The sequence below is a fragment of the Acomys minous genome (genome assembly GCF_964271855.1).
Source record: "Acomys minous genome assembly, chromosome: 15".
In the NCBI taxonomy this organism is placed as follows: Eukaryota; Metazoa; Chordata; class Mammalia; order Rodentia; family Muridae; genus Acomys; species Acomys minous.
Window position 1 is genome coordinate 101,542,294 of NC_140497.1, and position 15,088 is coordinate 101,557,381.

Sequence of the window (15,088 nt, forward strand, 5' to 3'; positions counted from 1 at the left end):
TCAGAAGCAAATGGGGCTGACCTAGGGCAGAGGAACATCATGGGGGATCTGGTTGTACCTTGCTGGGCCGTGGTAGCGCATGCCTTTAATCCCAGCATTCAGGAGGCAGAGGCAGGCGGATCGCTGTGAGTTCGAGGCCAGCCTGGTCTACAAAGCAAGTCCAGGACAGCCAAGGCTACACAGGGAAACTCTGTCTTGAAAAACAAACACAAAAGACCACTGGCCCTTTCTGTGGTCTACTTAAATAGATATGGCAGATGATTTTTAATCAGTCTCTTTTAGGTAATGAAACTGGTGGCCAACACCTGGCATCGCATCATTTGGGAGGTTGAGGCAGAAAGGTTGTCCTTGGGAGGCTAAGTCCTCTGAGGGTCCCTTCAGACCAGGACATTCTTGAGCGGGGTGGGGGGGTGGGGGGAGGTGCGTGGGGACAAGGGTCAGTCCTGGAAGAGGATGGCCATGCTGTTCCCAGGTGGTGGGTACACAGCGGCCCGCAGGGCGCCTAGCTCTCATTCCGCCCCCTCAGAACTGTCAGAAGTCCGGCCAAGGCCTCGAGGGAGGCCCGCTGATCCCCGCCCTCTCTTGCCCTGTCTCTGGCTTTTCCCTTTGAAAACAAACACGCTAAGACTGTGCCTCGGGCACAAGCCCAGCCTCTGCTGTCTGCCGGGAGCCAGGGGCCGATGGTGGTGCACCCTCCTCTCAATCTCCATGGCCTCGGTGCTAGTTGGACTGGCAGCTCTAAGAGACTCATCACTCCTTGTTTTTCCGAGACAGGACCTTCCTGTGTAGCCCTGACTGTCCTGGAACTCAGAGATCTGCATGCCCCTGCCTCCGGAGGGTTGGGAGTAAAGGTGTGTGCCACACCCGACTATCATCACCTCTTGTTTTTAAAACAGGTGTCAGGCCTGGCGTGGTGGTGCCCCAGGCCAGGTGTGCTGCGCCGGGAGGCAGGCCTGCTCTGACAGCCAAGGTTACAGAGAAATCTGGTCTGGAAAACCCAAGTAAGCCAAGGGTTATGTTCAAGCCCTCTGGGTAGAGGCCCTCTCCCTCTGAGCTTGCCGGCCTTGGCGCTGCAGGAGAGCCCACCCCGTCCATGGCCGTATACTGCAGCTCCCCACTAGCCCAGCCTGCCTGGTGGAACTCCCCTTTATCTGGCCACAGGGGGCTCTATGCCATGCTGTAACTTAGGGCCACCCTGCACCCCACAGTGACACACACAAGCCGCAGCAGGTTTAGTCCATCACGTTTATTAGACTTTAAAAGTCAGCGGTTCTCCTGCTTACTGTAGAAGACACAGATTGTAGGAACCCATCGGGAGGCACCACCTCTCCTGTCAATTGTAACGTTTTGGCAAAAAGTGAAGAGTTTGTAAACACCAACTCCATGGCTCAAAGTAGACTTTCTCCACAGTACAGTTCAAAGGCGGGGAGACTCCCAGCAAGGTAGACCATGCTTAGCCTGCCAGGACCTGCAGCCCAGAGCATAGCCCTTCCCTTCCCTCACAAATCTCAGACAGACAAAACAACCAGACAGACCAATTCAACTGATAGTCCTGGATGGCGCTCAGGGCAGGAGAGGGGTGCCCTGGGGTCCACCCGGAGCCTGCGCAGTGTGGCTGTGTGGGAGGTGCGCTGTGCAGGATCTGGCCTGGCCCCCAGTTAGGGACCAACGGCTATTGAAACATGAAGGGCTGGTTTCCTCTAGGGTCTGGGGGCCCCAGGGACCCCAAGGAAAGCTGGGAGCTGGGTGGAGTGGGGCTGGACAGGCAGCCAGGCTCTTTGGAAGCCATCTGGAGACACCCTCATGGCTTAGAAAAATAGACATCTGTGTTTGCCTTTCTCTCGCTGCAGCTGAGAGACCCTGAGGCCCCCACCTCTTCCCCAAAATGGCTTCCCTCTGAGTGTGCACAGCTCAGCACCCATTTACACCACATGCAGACACAAGACAGACACATGCACACCAACAGCCCCCAAGATTTGGGGTCTGAGGAGACGAGGCACAGTAAGAAAGCAGCAATTGGGGGCCAAAGGCCTGTGCCCTGGAGAAGGCAAGCAAGGTGCCACCCTTAGCAGGGCCCCCAAAGTGGGAACCCAGCAGGGTGGACACCAGGACCCACAAATGGATGGAGAGACAGAGCGAGGCAGCAGCCAGGACCGCACAGCCTCGGTGTGATGTGAACAGGTGGGGTTGGGGGGGCTGAGGACCACATGCCGCCGAAGCCGGTGCTGAGGCTTTGGGCACAGCTGGGAAGCTGCAGTGACCTTGGGGATCTGAAGGCAGCAGGCCTGGCACCGGCTGCTGACTCTCCCTGGAGCCTCTCACACTGGAGGCGTGGGCCGTGGAGGAGGCACGGAGTAGAAAAGGTACAAAAATAGACAGTCTCTGCGCAGCTAAAGGGCCAAGTCCATATAAAACTAGAAAAGGCAGGCGGGGCCGTCAGGACTGCCCACCGACGCTAGGGCCAGGCCTGCAGCTGCCGCTGGTCATACTCTGCGATGAGTCGTTTGATGTGTGCCAGCTTGCGGTGCAGGTACTCACAGCGTTGCTTCTCTCGGCTGTAGTTGGTGTTGGTCTGTGAGGGAACCAAGGGGCTGGTGAGACACATCCACACAGCACCCCTGGTCCAGGAAGGCTTACCAGCTCAGATTCACGTACCTTTTTGATTTTCCGGTATTCCTGAAGAATCTGCCCACGAGTTGTCTGGGGAGGAAACACCAAGAACTAATGTCCTACCTGGAGAAGACCCAGGTGCCAGCCTGCTCTGGAAGTGACCAATAAAAGCGCAGGAAGCAGCTACCTCTCTGGCCTGTCTAATGCTCCAAGAGGGCAGGAGATCCCTGGATGCTACAGGTCCTTTCACTCCTGAGGCAGGGACCCAGCCCGGGTCACACAACCTTGACCCCTGCACCAAACCTGGCCCCGGCCCCACCCCAGAGACTTGTGGCCAAACCCTGTGCGTGAACCACTGCCAGCTCCGGGTGGCTTACAGTACCTCGTATTCCTCGGAGCCCTGGCTCAGCTGCCTGAGCTGAGCATCCAGCTGTGTGAACCTGCGTGTGATCTGCTCGATGCGCGCATGCAGGCTGCGGTATTCGCTGTACTCAGCGTTGAAGTCGGTCTTGTAGCTCTGACGCTGCTCTGACGATGAGATGGCTGGGTATTTCCTGAGGGACAAGAAGGATTCCTGGCATTCAAGGGCAACAGTGGGCGGCAGTACCTGGCTCTGGCAGGGCCTGGATGGGCCTGAAATCGGGCACAGCCTAGATAAGATACTCACAGCAAGTAGTCCGGGGTCTCTGAAGAGGATGTGAGGACAGTGGCACAGGCTCCGTTCACACCTGTAGAACAACCAAGACCAGCTGCTACAGCAGGAACCCACGGTCCAGGTCACAGCCACCCAGCCCTGTTATGCCTGTGGCCTCTAGGCAGGCCAGCCAGTGTCTGGCAGTGTGGGGCACCTGCAGTGGGCTGGAGACACAAACTCTGGCCACCCAGAAAGGACAGAAAAGAGTGTCCTCTGGCTGCAGATAGCTGCAGACCTTGCCGGCACTGGCTTTCACCTGGGGTCCCAGTCACACCCTACTATCCTTTGCGAGGCACACACTGCAGGCTGCAGTGGCAAGCAGGGTTCTCCACACAGCCGCCCTGACCAACCCTAGCACCAGGAGCTGCTGGGGCCTAGGAAGGGCAAGCAAGGTGCAGGCAGAGCCTGGGCATAGGGTGCCTACCAGACACAGCAGCACTTCACAGCCATTTAGTCCATCTACTTGGCTTTCTGAAGCAGAGTCTCGCTCTAGAGCCTGAGCTCCCTGGGATGACGGGTGCATCTGCTGCCTCCCTGGGCCAGCAGCTTCGAGGTCCCCACACTCCCTGTTTCAGGGCCCCAGGCAGGTGCTCACTGACTGCACTGTGGAGCTGATCAGGCTAAGAATGGCTCCACAAGCCAGGCGTGGTGGCGCACGCCTTTAATCCCAGCACTTGGGAGGCAGAGACAGGCGGATTGCTGTGAATTTGAGGCCAGCCTGGTCAACAGAGTGAGTCCAGGACAGCCAGGTCTATACAGAGAAACCCTGTCTTGAAACACTCAGCCCCCCAAAAAAGAATGGCTCCACACAGTATAGAGGTCAGGTGTTGGTGGGGTCCTAAGGCATCTACTGAAGCCCGCTGAACATGAGCGGATTCTGCCTATTGGCTGTGCCTTGATGGACAACAGGAGTGTCCTGTGCAGCCCCAACATCCTGAGGGCCAGGGAGCCAGTGACTAGTTCTGACACCTGGTACCCATCTGTGTCGGGCCTGTCACACAGGTGTGCGCTGTGTCTGGGATCTGTCACACAGGTGTGGGCTGTGTCTGGGGTCTGTCACACAGGTGTGGGCTGTGTCTGGGGTCTGTCACACAGGTATGGGCTGTGTCTGGGATCTGTCACACAGGTGTGGGCTGTGTCTGGGATCTGTCACACAGGTGTGGGCTGTGTCTGGGATCTGTCACACAGGTGTGGGCTGTGTCTGGGGTCTGTCACACAGGTGTGGGCTGTGTCTGGGGTCTGTCACACAGGTATGGGCTGTGTCTGGGATCTGTCACAGGCAGGTGTGGGCTGTGTCTGGGATCTGTCACACAGGTGTGGGCTGTGTCTGGGATCTGTCACACAGGTGTGGGCTGTGTCTGGGATCTGTCACACAGGTGTGGGCTGTGTCTGGGGTCTGTCACACAGGTGTGGGCTGTGTCTGGGATCTGTCACACAGGTGTGGGCTGTGTCTGGGATCTGTCACACAGGTGTGGGCTGTGTCTGGGATCTGTCACACAGGTGTGGGCTGTGTCTGGGATCTGTCACAGGCAGGTGTGGGCTGTGTCTGGGATCTGTCACAGAGGAGTCACTGTCTGTAGTTGGGGTGGGGCTGTGGCTTCTTGACCATCTAAAGTGCCCCTGTGAGACAAAGCCCTCCCAGCATTGGTGGTAGCTGAGCCTCTCACAAACAGCATCTGGCAGGTGTGGCAACTGTATCCCCAGAGTAGCCCCACCAGCCCCTGAAAGTCTTAGAACCAACTCAGCTGCCTCCTCTTCTAAGCTACTTTCCAACAGCTCTGGTTGCCCGGGGAGCACATCCAGTCACAGGTGTCACGCGGGCCCTGCCGACAGTGCAGGCCTGAAGGGCACAGCCAACCCAGGGCCTGTGATACCATATTCTGGACACAGAGGTCCCCTCTCAAGGTCTTCTGGCAGTCAGGGCTCTAGATGCCTCTGACACACTTCTCACAGTGTCCTCCAGTCCCAGCAGCCTTTGCTCCCTGGGCTCAGTTCATCTTTCCATGCCTTGCTGCCCCCACACCCAGGATATAGCTGTTTTCCTCTTCACACTCCCTCTGCCTCTGGCCCAAGGCACCTCAACGTTCCCAGAAAGCACTGGCTTCCATTGTTACCCCTGCCTGGGTGGTTCAGGCCCCAGCCCCAAGCACTAGGTAGGCCGGTTGATGTCCTGACCCAGTGGCGCCCTCACATCCCACACACCCGAGGCTCTCAGACTGAAAGCCAGGTGGCACTGACCTGGGGCGTCTGGGGGCAGCGCAGGGGCAGGGGGTGCAGCAGGCTGGGGGGCGGGGGCCCTGTCCTCGGGCGGCCGCTCCTTGTCTTTGTGCTTCTTAGACTTCTTCTTGGGTCGGCTGCGGGTGTGCGAGGAGCCCGCGGGTCGCTCAGAGTGGGGAAAGTCCGTCAGCAGGGGCAGGCCAAGGTGGGGGGCTGGGGCTGGGGCTGCGATGGCCTCCTGGGTGCTGTGGCCTAGGTCATTGCTGACATCAGCCAGGGGGTCATGGGTCCGTGGGGGCTCCAGCCGTGGCGGCAGATGGCTAGAGGCCAGGGTTTCTGTGGGGGTGGGCCCTGCGGTGGGCAGTGGGGTCTCGTGGCCATTGGGGGCGCCCAGCTTGCCATTGAGGGTTGGCTGTGCTCGCTGTGTGAAATGTGAAATCCGGGGCTTCTTGCTGGCCAGGGGGTCAATGAAGTCTGCGTGCTGTGGCCGCTTCTAAAAGTGATGGAGACTAGGCTGAGAAGAGACACCTGTGGGAACCAGGAGCCACCCACAGGGTCTACTGTGGCCACACGGGGGCGCCCGCACACAGCTGGCCACACACAAGAGAAGAGAGCTGGACAAGGCAGTGACAGGAGGGAAGCAAGGCTTTCTGCAGCACGTCCTGGCCTGAAGGCAGCAAGTCCCCCAAGGGAGGATGGCTCAGGCGTCGACACTGGCCACAAAGGCTGGGAAACCAGTGAGGACCCCACACTAACCACCCCCAGGCAGGTACCTGCGAGGGTGAGGCTGAACGCCCATGCTCTCGGGGTGGGCTGCAGTCTGTTGTGGTGGCACTCTGTGGCTGGCACAGCTTCCTGCAGAAAAGTGGTAGAGGCACTTCAGCCTTTGTGCCCTAGGGACTGGATCTGCACAGAATGGCCAGGTTCTCGGAACCAGAGCTGGGCTGTGTTCAGGGCAACTGCCAAGCAGAGCTCACGTGGGTCCTGAGGTGCAGGGAGTCAGTGCCCAGGCGTGATGGAGAACACACACCTTGCCTGTAGCACATCAGGATACCACCAGCACAAAGTCCAGTATGGCAGCTGCATGCAACTTTGTGTGGACCCACTTTGCACACAGAGAGGTCACCCTCACTCCCAGCACCGAGCAGCCAGTGGCTCATCATTCATCACAGGGGTGAAGACCAGGCCCAGGCATGCTGACCCTGCCCAAACCATCCACACAGGCAAGGGGAACAGTGACAGGCCTGGTGTGCACACCTCCAGCATCCTGGTAACGGGACACACTCTTGATAGCACAGCACTCACTAATGGAGGGTGGAGACAGGAGGAGGGGCAGAAGTTAAGACCTGCGTTGTCTGTGTAGGACCCTGACTCAAGCTGGCGTGGTGGCGCAAGCCTTTAATCCCAGCACTCAGGAGGCAGAGGCAGGCAGATCACTGTGAGTTTGAGGCCAGCCTGGTCTACAAAGCGAGTCCAGCACAGCCAAGGCTAACACAGAGAGATACTGTCTCAAAAAAAAAAAAAAAGACCCTGACTCAAAACAAGGAATGAAGCCAGGCATAGTGGCATAGGCCTTTAATCCCAGCACTCAGGAGGCAGAGGCAGGCGGATCTCTGTGAGTTCGAAACCAGCCTGATCTACAGAGTGAGTCCAGGACAGCCAGGGCTACACAGAGAAACCCTGTCTTGGAAAACAAACAAAAACAAAAACAAAACAAAACAAAAACAAAAACAAAAAAAAAAGGAAAAGCAGCAGGTAGGCATGGTGGCCCACACCTTTAATCCTAGCACTCCAGAGGCAGAAGAAGGTGGATCTATGAGTCTGAAGCCTACAAAGTGAGTTCCAGGACAGCCAGGGCTACAGAGAGACCCTGTCAGAAAAAGGAAGGAAGGAAGCAAAGCAAGTAAGAAAGCTGGGTCTGTTGTCTGAAAGCATGTGATGGGTGGCAAGCCTAGGACTTCTGTGTCCTTCGCAGCCTCTTCGAGCACTTGGAACCCCAGGCCCAGCCAAGGCACAGGGCAGGGGACTAGCCCAGAGTGAGCTGGTGCCCCTGAACTTGAGGAATCAATAGTAATCTCTCAGCAAGAAATCACTCAAGAACCAATTAGCTGCTCCGCTCTGGGCTCCAGTGCTCCAGCGCCTGGGGAAGCGGCTAATTACTGCGCTGCTCCCTTGGAGTCGGCCTCACACACCCTGTGGGCCCCAGAGGCTCATCAGAAGCTATGGGGACGTGGATGGGACACCCTGGCCCAGAGGAGGCTGCACAGTCGGCTGGGGACAGCCACTGGTTGAGAGCCATCTGGCAGGCTGATGAGGCCTGTTTGAGGTTTCAGAGGCTGGAGCTAGACTAGTGTGTGGCAGCTGCTGTCACCCATGTCTGCACAGGGCCTTACCGCATGAGCACGCGCTTCAGCAGCTGCTGGTCGCCCTCGGAGTAGCCGGGCCAGTCCTTCTGCACATCTTTGTACATGCAGTCCTGCAGTGTGCATGTACTGTCCTTGGGGTTCACACTGGCCACCTGCAAGATACCCAGTTCTCGCTGACTGTCACTGCGGACCCAGCCAAGGTGGTGAGTGCTCAGGGGTCACAGGACTGCACAGGATGGTGGCAGCAGCTGTGGACCTATGCCAGCCACCTCAGGTGCCCTGCACTGAGCCATAGAAGGTCCAGACTGTCTTCCCGGTGAGGCACAGCATGCCATTCCTATGCTCATAGCTCCTTACAGCCCCACCTTGCAGATGGTAGCCACCAGCCAGGTCTCGGTCTGTTTCTGTCTCACTGTCTGTCTGTCTGTCTCCTACACAGACTGCTTCACCTCAGACTATCAGCTGAGGCTCACGGAATCTGATCAGAGGCCTTGAAAGGGCTCAGGCCACATCTGTGCTGATCTTGCCACGTGCCAGTAAACACCCACCACTCAACTATGCCAAGGCTGGATAAGGACTGAGAGGAATAAGTTGTATTTCCTGAGCTTTGGAGACATAGCCTTGCCTTGTAGCCTAGGTTGGCCTCCAACTTAAATTTTTTTTGTCTGTGGGCTGGAGAGATGGCTCAGAAGTTAAGAGCACTGACTGTTCTTCCAGATGTCCTGAGTTCAATTCCCAGCAACCACATGGTGGCTCACGGCCATCTATAATGTGATCTGATGCCCTCTTCTGGCCTGCAGGTGCACATGCAAGCAGAGCACTGTATACATAATAATAAATAAATAACTTTTTAAAAGAAATGTCTTGTCTGAGGAAGCTGGGATTGGAGGTACAGCAGCATGCCGACCTGGTGTGACAGCACTGAGATTTCAATGGTGTACTGCAATGCCCTTCACTCATAGGCTCCTCCATGATGTCATGTGTTCCCGCTGACCAGCGCTACTGTCAGTGTTCTGCCCTAGGGCCCATCTGGGCTGCCTGCCTGTGTTAAAGGCATAGCCACGCAAGGGTATGGCTCCTCACTGTAGGTGCTCAGGGTCTCTGGTGGCCTGTGGAGGCTGTAAAGGACCAGCCCAGGCCGGTGACCCACCCACAAGACAGTGATCTAGAAGCCTGTGGGGGTCCTGCTACCTCTACAAGATGTATCATACATTCAGAGTGCCAGGTTGGTAGGACTAGTTAAGGTCAGACCCAACGCTGATGATCAGAGGCCTCCGGAGTGACGCAGAGCCTTTGGTGCCTCTCTTCTTGTCTACACACTGCATCTGTGCACCCCACAGGCCTGAGGCTGACCATGGTCTCCCCTGATTCCAAAGGTTTCTGTGAGACTCTTAATATTATGTTGTCACTCAGAGGCCAGAAGCCAGGCCACTCCAATCCACCTCTATGCTGTCCCTGAAGCCTGGCTGGTGCTAACAATCTTGTTTTAAAATATTATTTATGGGGCCAGAAAGACAGCTCAGAGGTTAAGAGCACTGGCTGTTCTTCCAAAGGTCCTGAATTTAATTCCCAGCAACCACATGGTGGGTCACAACCATCTATAATGACATCTGGGGTCCCTTTCTGGCCTGCAGGCACACATGTATAAATAATAAATAAATCTTTAAAAAATATTTATTTATGTATATGTACACCAGAAGAGGGCATCAGATCCCATTACGGATGGTTATAAGCCAGAATGTAGTTGCTGGGAATTGAACTCAGGACCTCTGGAAGAGCAGCCAGTGCTCTTAACCTCTGAGCCATCTCTTTAGCTCCCTGTTTTTTGAGACAGGGTTTTTCTGTGCAGCCCAGGCTGGCTTCAAACACACAGAAATTCTCCTGCCTGTGTCTCCCCAGGGCTGGGATTAACGGCGTGTGCCATGACCCCCAGGCTTTTTTTTCTTCCATGCATGGTATTTGCCTGCATATGTGTCTCTGCACCACCTATATGTCTGGTGCCCATGGGGACCAGAAGAGGGCTGTGGATTTCCTGGAACGGGAGTTACAGTCGTGAGCCAACATGTGGGTGCTGAGGAGGGAACCTGGTCCTCTGCAAGAGCAGTGCTCTTAACCACTGAGCCGTCTCTGCAGCCCTGAATATTTTTTTTTCAACTATTACTAGGATGGGATGTTGTGAGGTCAGATGACCAGACAGCAAGCTCCTTTCCCCACTGGGCATGAAGTCAGCCCGAGTGTTCACCTTCCAAAGCCCTAGGAGATCCTGTGGGTGTGGACAGCAGAAAGGCACGGCCTAGGTGTGCCTGACTGTCCCCATAAACAGTGCAGGGCTGATAGCCAGCCAGACACAAGCTCTGAGCATGTCTCCAGGCAGTGGCCACCTACCAAGTTGATGTTCCAACACCATACAGGCCTGCAGGCATGATCTGTCAGGGACCCTGCTGGGGAGGACATGTCCAAGGCCCCCGGAGGCTGGGCCTGAGGCCACCATGGAGCCAGGAAGCCGGCAGAAGTGTTCTGGGAATGCCTGCAGCACATGCACGCGGGCTGCTCTGTACCCACCTGCTGCAGCATGCTGTCCAGGGTGTCCTTGTCTGCCTGTGTCAGCCCGTCCTTCTGCAGCCGCAGCAGCAGCTCTGCCTTCCTGTAGGGCCGCAGGGCCAGGAGGTGCAGCACGCGGTCTCTGAAGGGCCTCTGCACCACACTGCTGGCTCCACTCCCACCGCTCTTTCTGATGGCGCTTGCCAGGTTGATGGGGGTGGCCCGCTTCCGGGAGGGCACTGCATCAGCTGCCCCTGGCGCCGGCTTCCGGAACTGAACCTTTCTGCCTGAAATGAGAGCGTGGTTTGGAGTGTAGGGAGCAGCCGCACGCCATGTCATAAGAACACCAGCTGTCCACAGCAAAGCACAGCAAGCACGAGGCCACAGGGGAGAGGTGGGGACAGGCAGAGTCTGTGTGAGTGTATAGGTGTCTTGCTACAGCCCAAAGGCAGAAGGCACTGGGGACTGACATAGTCGCAGAGCCTAAGAAACAGGAACACCAGACACCACAGGATCTTTGTGGATACAGAAGTCGGAGCCCTCCCCTGTGGCACGCGCGCCCTCCAGCAGCGCCCACAGCCAACTCAGCTTGCTTCTGTAGCTTTAGAAGCAGCCTCAGTCTGCTCTAGTAGCTGCAGCAGAGACCCGAAAGCCAGCGCCTCACCTAGTGGTTTGTGGCAGCTATAGCTCAGGAGGCCATTTTGAGCAGCCCCTCAGGACACAGCAAGTCAGGAACCTAGAGGCCTTAAGCCAGGAGGACTTCCTCCAGTGCTTCGTAACCCGGTTCAGTTCCGTGTGCCCGAGCCTCAGCGCTGAGGCCACAAGACACTCTGGGCTGGGCTGGGTATACCCACAGCTATGCAGGTTTTGGTGGTTGAGACAGGGTCTCTCCATGTAGCCCAGGCTATCTTGATTCACTGTCTTCTAGCCTCAGACACGTGACTGCTGAGGTAAGTGTGCTCCATAGTTGAATAGTGACTGTCTTAGAAGTCACCATGGTATCCAAACAAGATGTAGCAAAAATGAGGTTGCTAACCAATTTGTATCCATGGTGTCCCATGTGTGCACACCCCATCTTGGCCTTGAGTGCCTCTGTCACCAGGAACAGCACAAAGCCCTAAAAGCACAGGCCACAGTGCCAGTGATGGGGCCCAGCCATGTTCTAACTACTCAAGTCCAACCCAAAGCTGCCCCACTGCCAAGTATGTGGGGGTGGGGCAGCAGCAATGTCAAATTTCCACTCACCCCCCCCCCCTTTTCAAGACAGGATTTCTCTGTTTAGCCCTGGCTGTTCTGAAACTCTCTCTGTAGACCAGGCTGGCCTTGAACTCAGAGATCCACCTGCCTCTGCCTCCTGAGTGCTGGGATTAAAGGTGTGTGACACCACCTCCCAGGTGAAATTCCCACTATTATTTAGAGACTTACTTATGTTTATCTCATATGTATGAGTGTTCTTCTGTGTGTGTGTGTGTGTATGTGTGTGTGTGTGGGGGGGGGCAAGGAAGCCAGGAAAGGGCACAGGACCTCCCAGAACTGAAGTTAACAGTTGGGAGCTTCCACTTGGTGCCTTGAAGCAAACCTAGGTCCTTCACTGTGCATCTCCTCAGCCCCTACTCCTCGCCCCCTCCAGGAAGAGTCTCACATGGACCAGGCTGGCCTCATACTCACTACATAGGCTGAAGTGGACAAGGAAAGACCACAAGGCCTCAACCCTACACAAAGAATTACAGGGAGCTAAGGAATACTGAGCTCCCGAGAAACAGTCCTCCCCAGTGCACAGTGGTCAGCCTTAAAAACATGCATATGAAGAGGCAGGCTAATCTCTGTGTAAGTTCGAGATCAGCTTGGCCTACAAAGAGAGTCCCAGGACAGCCAGGGCTACATAGAGACCCTTTGTCAAAAACCAAAAATCCTCAAGACAAGATCTCCCCTGCAAACACGCCTGTGCTGGACGGTGCCCATGTCGTCAGTTCACTCCCCCTCCCAGGCTGCAGGGTGTCACAGTGGCCTCTGCAGGAGTGGCTGGATACCTCGAGAGAACACCTAAGCGGGGCCCTGAGCTAGCCACAGCCCTGCACCCCTCTGAAGGTCCCCAAGGCCACAGAGTGGGAGAAGGTGGTGGACCAGACCCGTGTGCAGCCCCAGCCCCACCCTCCAGGATGAACTTTCCTTTGGTGTGTGCACAGATGGATCCTGCTAGGGCAGAGCATGCCACTCACCCATGTAGCGGCCTCCAGCCTTAATTACAATGGCACTTCGGCTCCGAGTCTCCTCCTCTGCCTGCGCCATGCTCTGTCGTGCCTTCTGGTAGGAGTCATCAGTGGCGCACACTGTGACTTTGTCCTGGATGCTGCCCAGGCAGTCCAAGTGTACATCCCCATGGCTGTAAAACAAAAGGAAGTTTTACCACAAGGGTGCCCCTAGCCACTGCATGAGGAAGCAGACTAGCTGTGTTAGTATTGGGGTCCCTGGGGGCTCAAGGGCAAGTAGCTTTACCTGGATACATATTGCTGGATGCAGTCAAAGCTGCCCTGGGGGCTGTCCCGGCCAATGTTGGAGAGGTAGAAGGAGAAGGCCCGCACTTCCTCAGGGCAGTCGGGCTGGGGTATGGAAATGTGCTGTAGGGAGAGGGGCGTCACTGTGAACCTTGGCATGGGAGGTGGCAGCGTAAGACAGCACTCACCCCACACAGACACCATGCTCTAGTCACAATGTGCAGCCTGCACAGCAGGAACACATGGTCACTTAGACAATGCAGGAGATCACCCTAACCGTTGGCCTCTAGAGAGCCCATTAGTCTGGGCTGTCACTCAGGTTCCCACTGGCCTGGCACATCCATGAAGGTAAAACACACACCTGTGTCCCTCTCAGCACACGCCTGCAGACTCGGTGCATCCCACCGGACCCCACAGCCTGCACGGCTCAGCTACCAAACCTGTGCAGCCCCATGCCCATGACTGCCTTAGTAAGTGGGGGGTGTGTGAGGCAGGCTTTCTCTGTGTAGCCTTGGCTGCTCTGGGACTTACTATGTAGACCAAGCTAGCCTCAAATTCGGAGGTCTGCCTTCCTCTCCCTCTTGAGTACTGGGACTAAAGGTATGCACCGCCATCTCCTAGCTCAGATGTGCCTGTTTAGGGCCACTAGCCTAAAATGCACAATGTGGCCTAGTCTGACCTTGAACTCCTGACTGTCCTGCCTCCACCTCCTTAAAGCTGGGATGGCAAGTGTGCAGCACCCCTGGTTTGCTTGGCACTGAGGATGGATCTCATAGCCTCAGGAAAGCTGCCGGACAAGGGCTCTATCCATTGACTCCTCACTCCAGCCCTGAGGGGCAAAGTGGCCTGTACCCTGAATCTGAGAAGCCAGAGCCTAGCCTGCCTCTCACTCCTCAGGTGAGGTGTGCACTCATACATCAATTACAAGCACACACACATGCACACACACTGCAGCCTGCACACACACACACACGCACGCACGCATGCACGAACATACACACCAATTACAAGCACACACGCACACACTGCAGCCTGCATACACACATACATATACGCACACACAAGTACACACAGGAACACACACTGCAGCCTGTGCATGCACGCACGCGCTACAGCCTGCAGGGGCCCACCTGCCCAGGTCCCAGCTGTCCCACAGGTGTGCCCTTAGCACTCTGCTAAATGGCAGCAGGAAGCAGCCGCCTGGCTGTGGGGCTCAAGGAACTCAAGGGGTTTCTGAGTGTGCCCAGCATGTGGAGCCTCCATGCCACACGACCCTGCATGTATTCCTGGCTCAGGCTGGGGCTGGTACTCCCTTGGCACAAGCCCTGAGCCGCATGTGGCTGTTGTCACAGCCAGTGACAGTTGGCAGCCTGAGCTCTGCAAGGGTCAGTGTTGGGGACTCTGACCAAACCCGAGAAAGAGCATACAGGGTGCTGGGGCCATATCATCCAGGCTATGGTGGAGGTGACAGGTGGGGGAGCTGTTTGGGGCCAGGGCTCAAAGGGGAGCTGGATGTGCCACGGTGAATGCTTTAGCTGCCCAGTGGGTAGGGGCAATATAACCTGACGGTGTAGCCAGAGCTGCTGCTGTCTGGGATGGCAGGCAACGTGGCTGCTACTTGCAACTTCTAGGGAGCGGGTATCAGCTGCCGGCCCTAGTGACCAACTTTGGCTCGAGGCTGAGGGTGCGGGTGGCCTAAATTCAGTATTTGCAGGCAGAGTCTGGTGAGGTGGGTGAGATGCCCTCTGGAGTGCCTGAGGACCCAGGCCTGGGGGCCATCCTGCTGGCCTGAGGCACAGCTACCAGGGGCACTGGTCCCACCCAGACCCCTTCTAGCTTTCACTATAACCCTTGCTCTCAAGATGCTCTGTGGGAGGGGAAAGGGATCTTCCATGGGAACTACGTTGGCTGGCAGGTTGAGGATCATTTTATAATCCTTTCCCAGTTTAAAACAAGATGAAGCGAGGCTGGGCTTCTCCAGGGACACCCTGTGTGTATGAGCTGACGCTGCAGGTCTGGGAGAACGCATGGGTGTTTGGCTCCCCTCCCTGCCCGGCCTCCTCATGGGCTAACACTTGGACCTTTCCACATCCTTCCTTTGCTGTCCCTGCTTGCTTTGGGGGTCACACAACCATTCCACAGGGATTGCCTAAGACCATCAGAAA

At 56.5% G+C, this 15,088-nt stretch overlaps 1 protein-coding gene across 2 annotated transcripts in view; it reads right to left on the bottom strand.

Annotated features, from left to right (window-relative positions):
* Positions 1–1,231: 1,231 nt before the first annotated feature.
* ELL (elongation factor for RNA polymerase II) overlaps positions 1,232–15,088 on the bottom strand; it is a 47,451-nt gene continuing 33,594 nt past the window's right edge. For both annotated transcript variants that reach the window (XM_084759168.1, XM_084759167.1), the window contains exons 3-12: positions 12,925–13,046; positions 12,648–12,811; positions 10,450–10,715; positions 7,915–8,039; positions 6,295–6,376; positions 5,543–6,014; positions 3,278–3,338; positions 2,993–3,164; positions 2,656–2,700; positions 1,232–2,572 (exon numbers count right to left, since the gene is read on the bottom strand). In XM_084759168.1, coding sequence (XP_084615294.1) covers positions 2,456–2,572; positions 2,656–2,700; positions 2,993–3,164; positions 3,278–3,338; positions 5,543–6,014; positions 6,295–6,376; positions 7,915–8,039; positions 10,450–10,715; positions 12,648–12,811; positions 12,925–13,046 — 1,626 coding nt within the window. In that variant the 3' untranslated portion in view covers positions 1,232–2,455. The remainder of the gene's footprint in view (positions 2,573–2,655; positions 2,701–2,992; positions 3,165–3,277; positions 3,339–5,542; positions 6,015–6,294; positions 6,377–7,914; positions 8,040–10,449; positions 10,716–12,647; positions 12,812–12,924; positions 13,047–15,088) is intronic.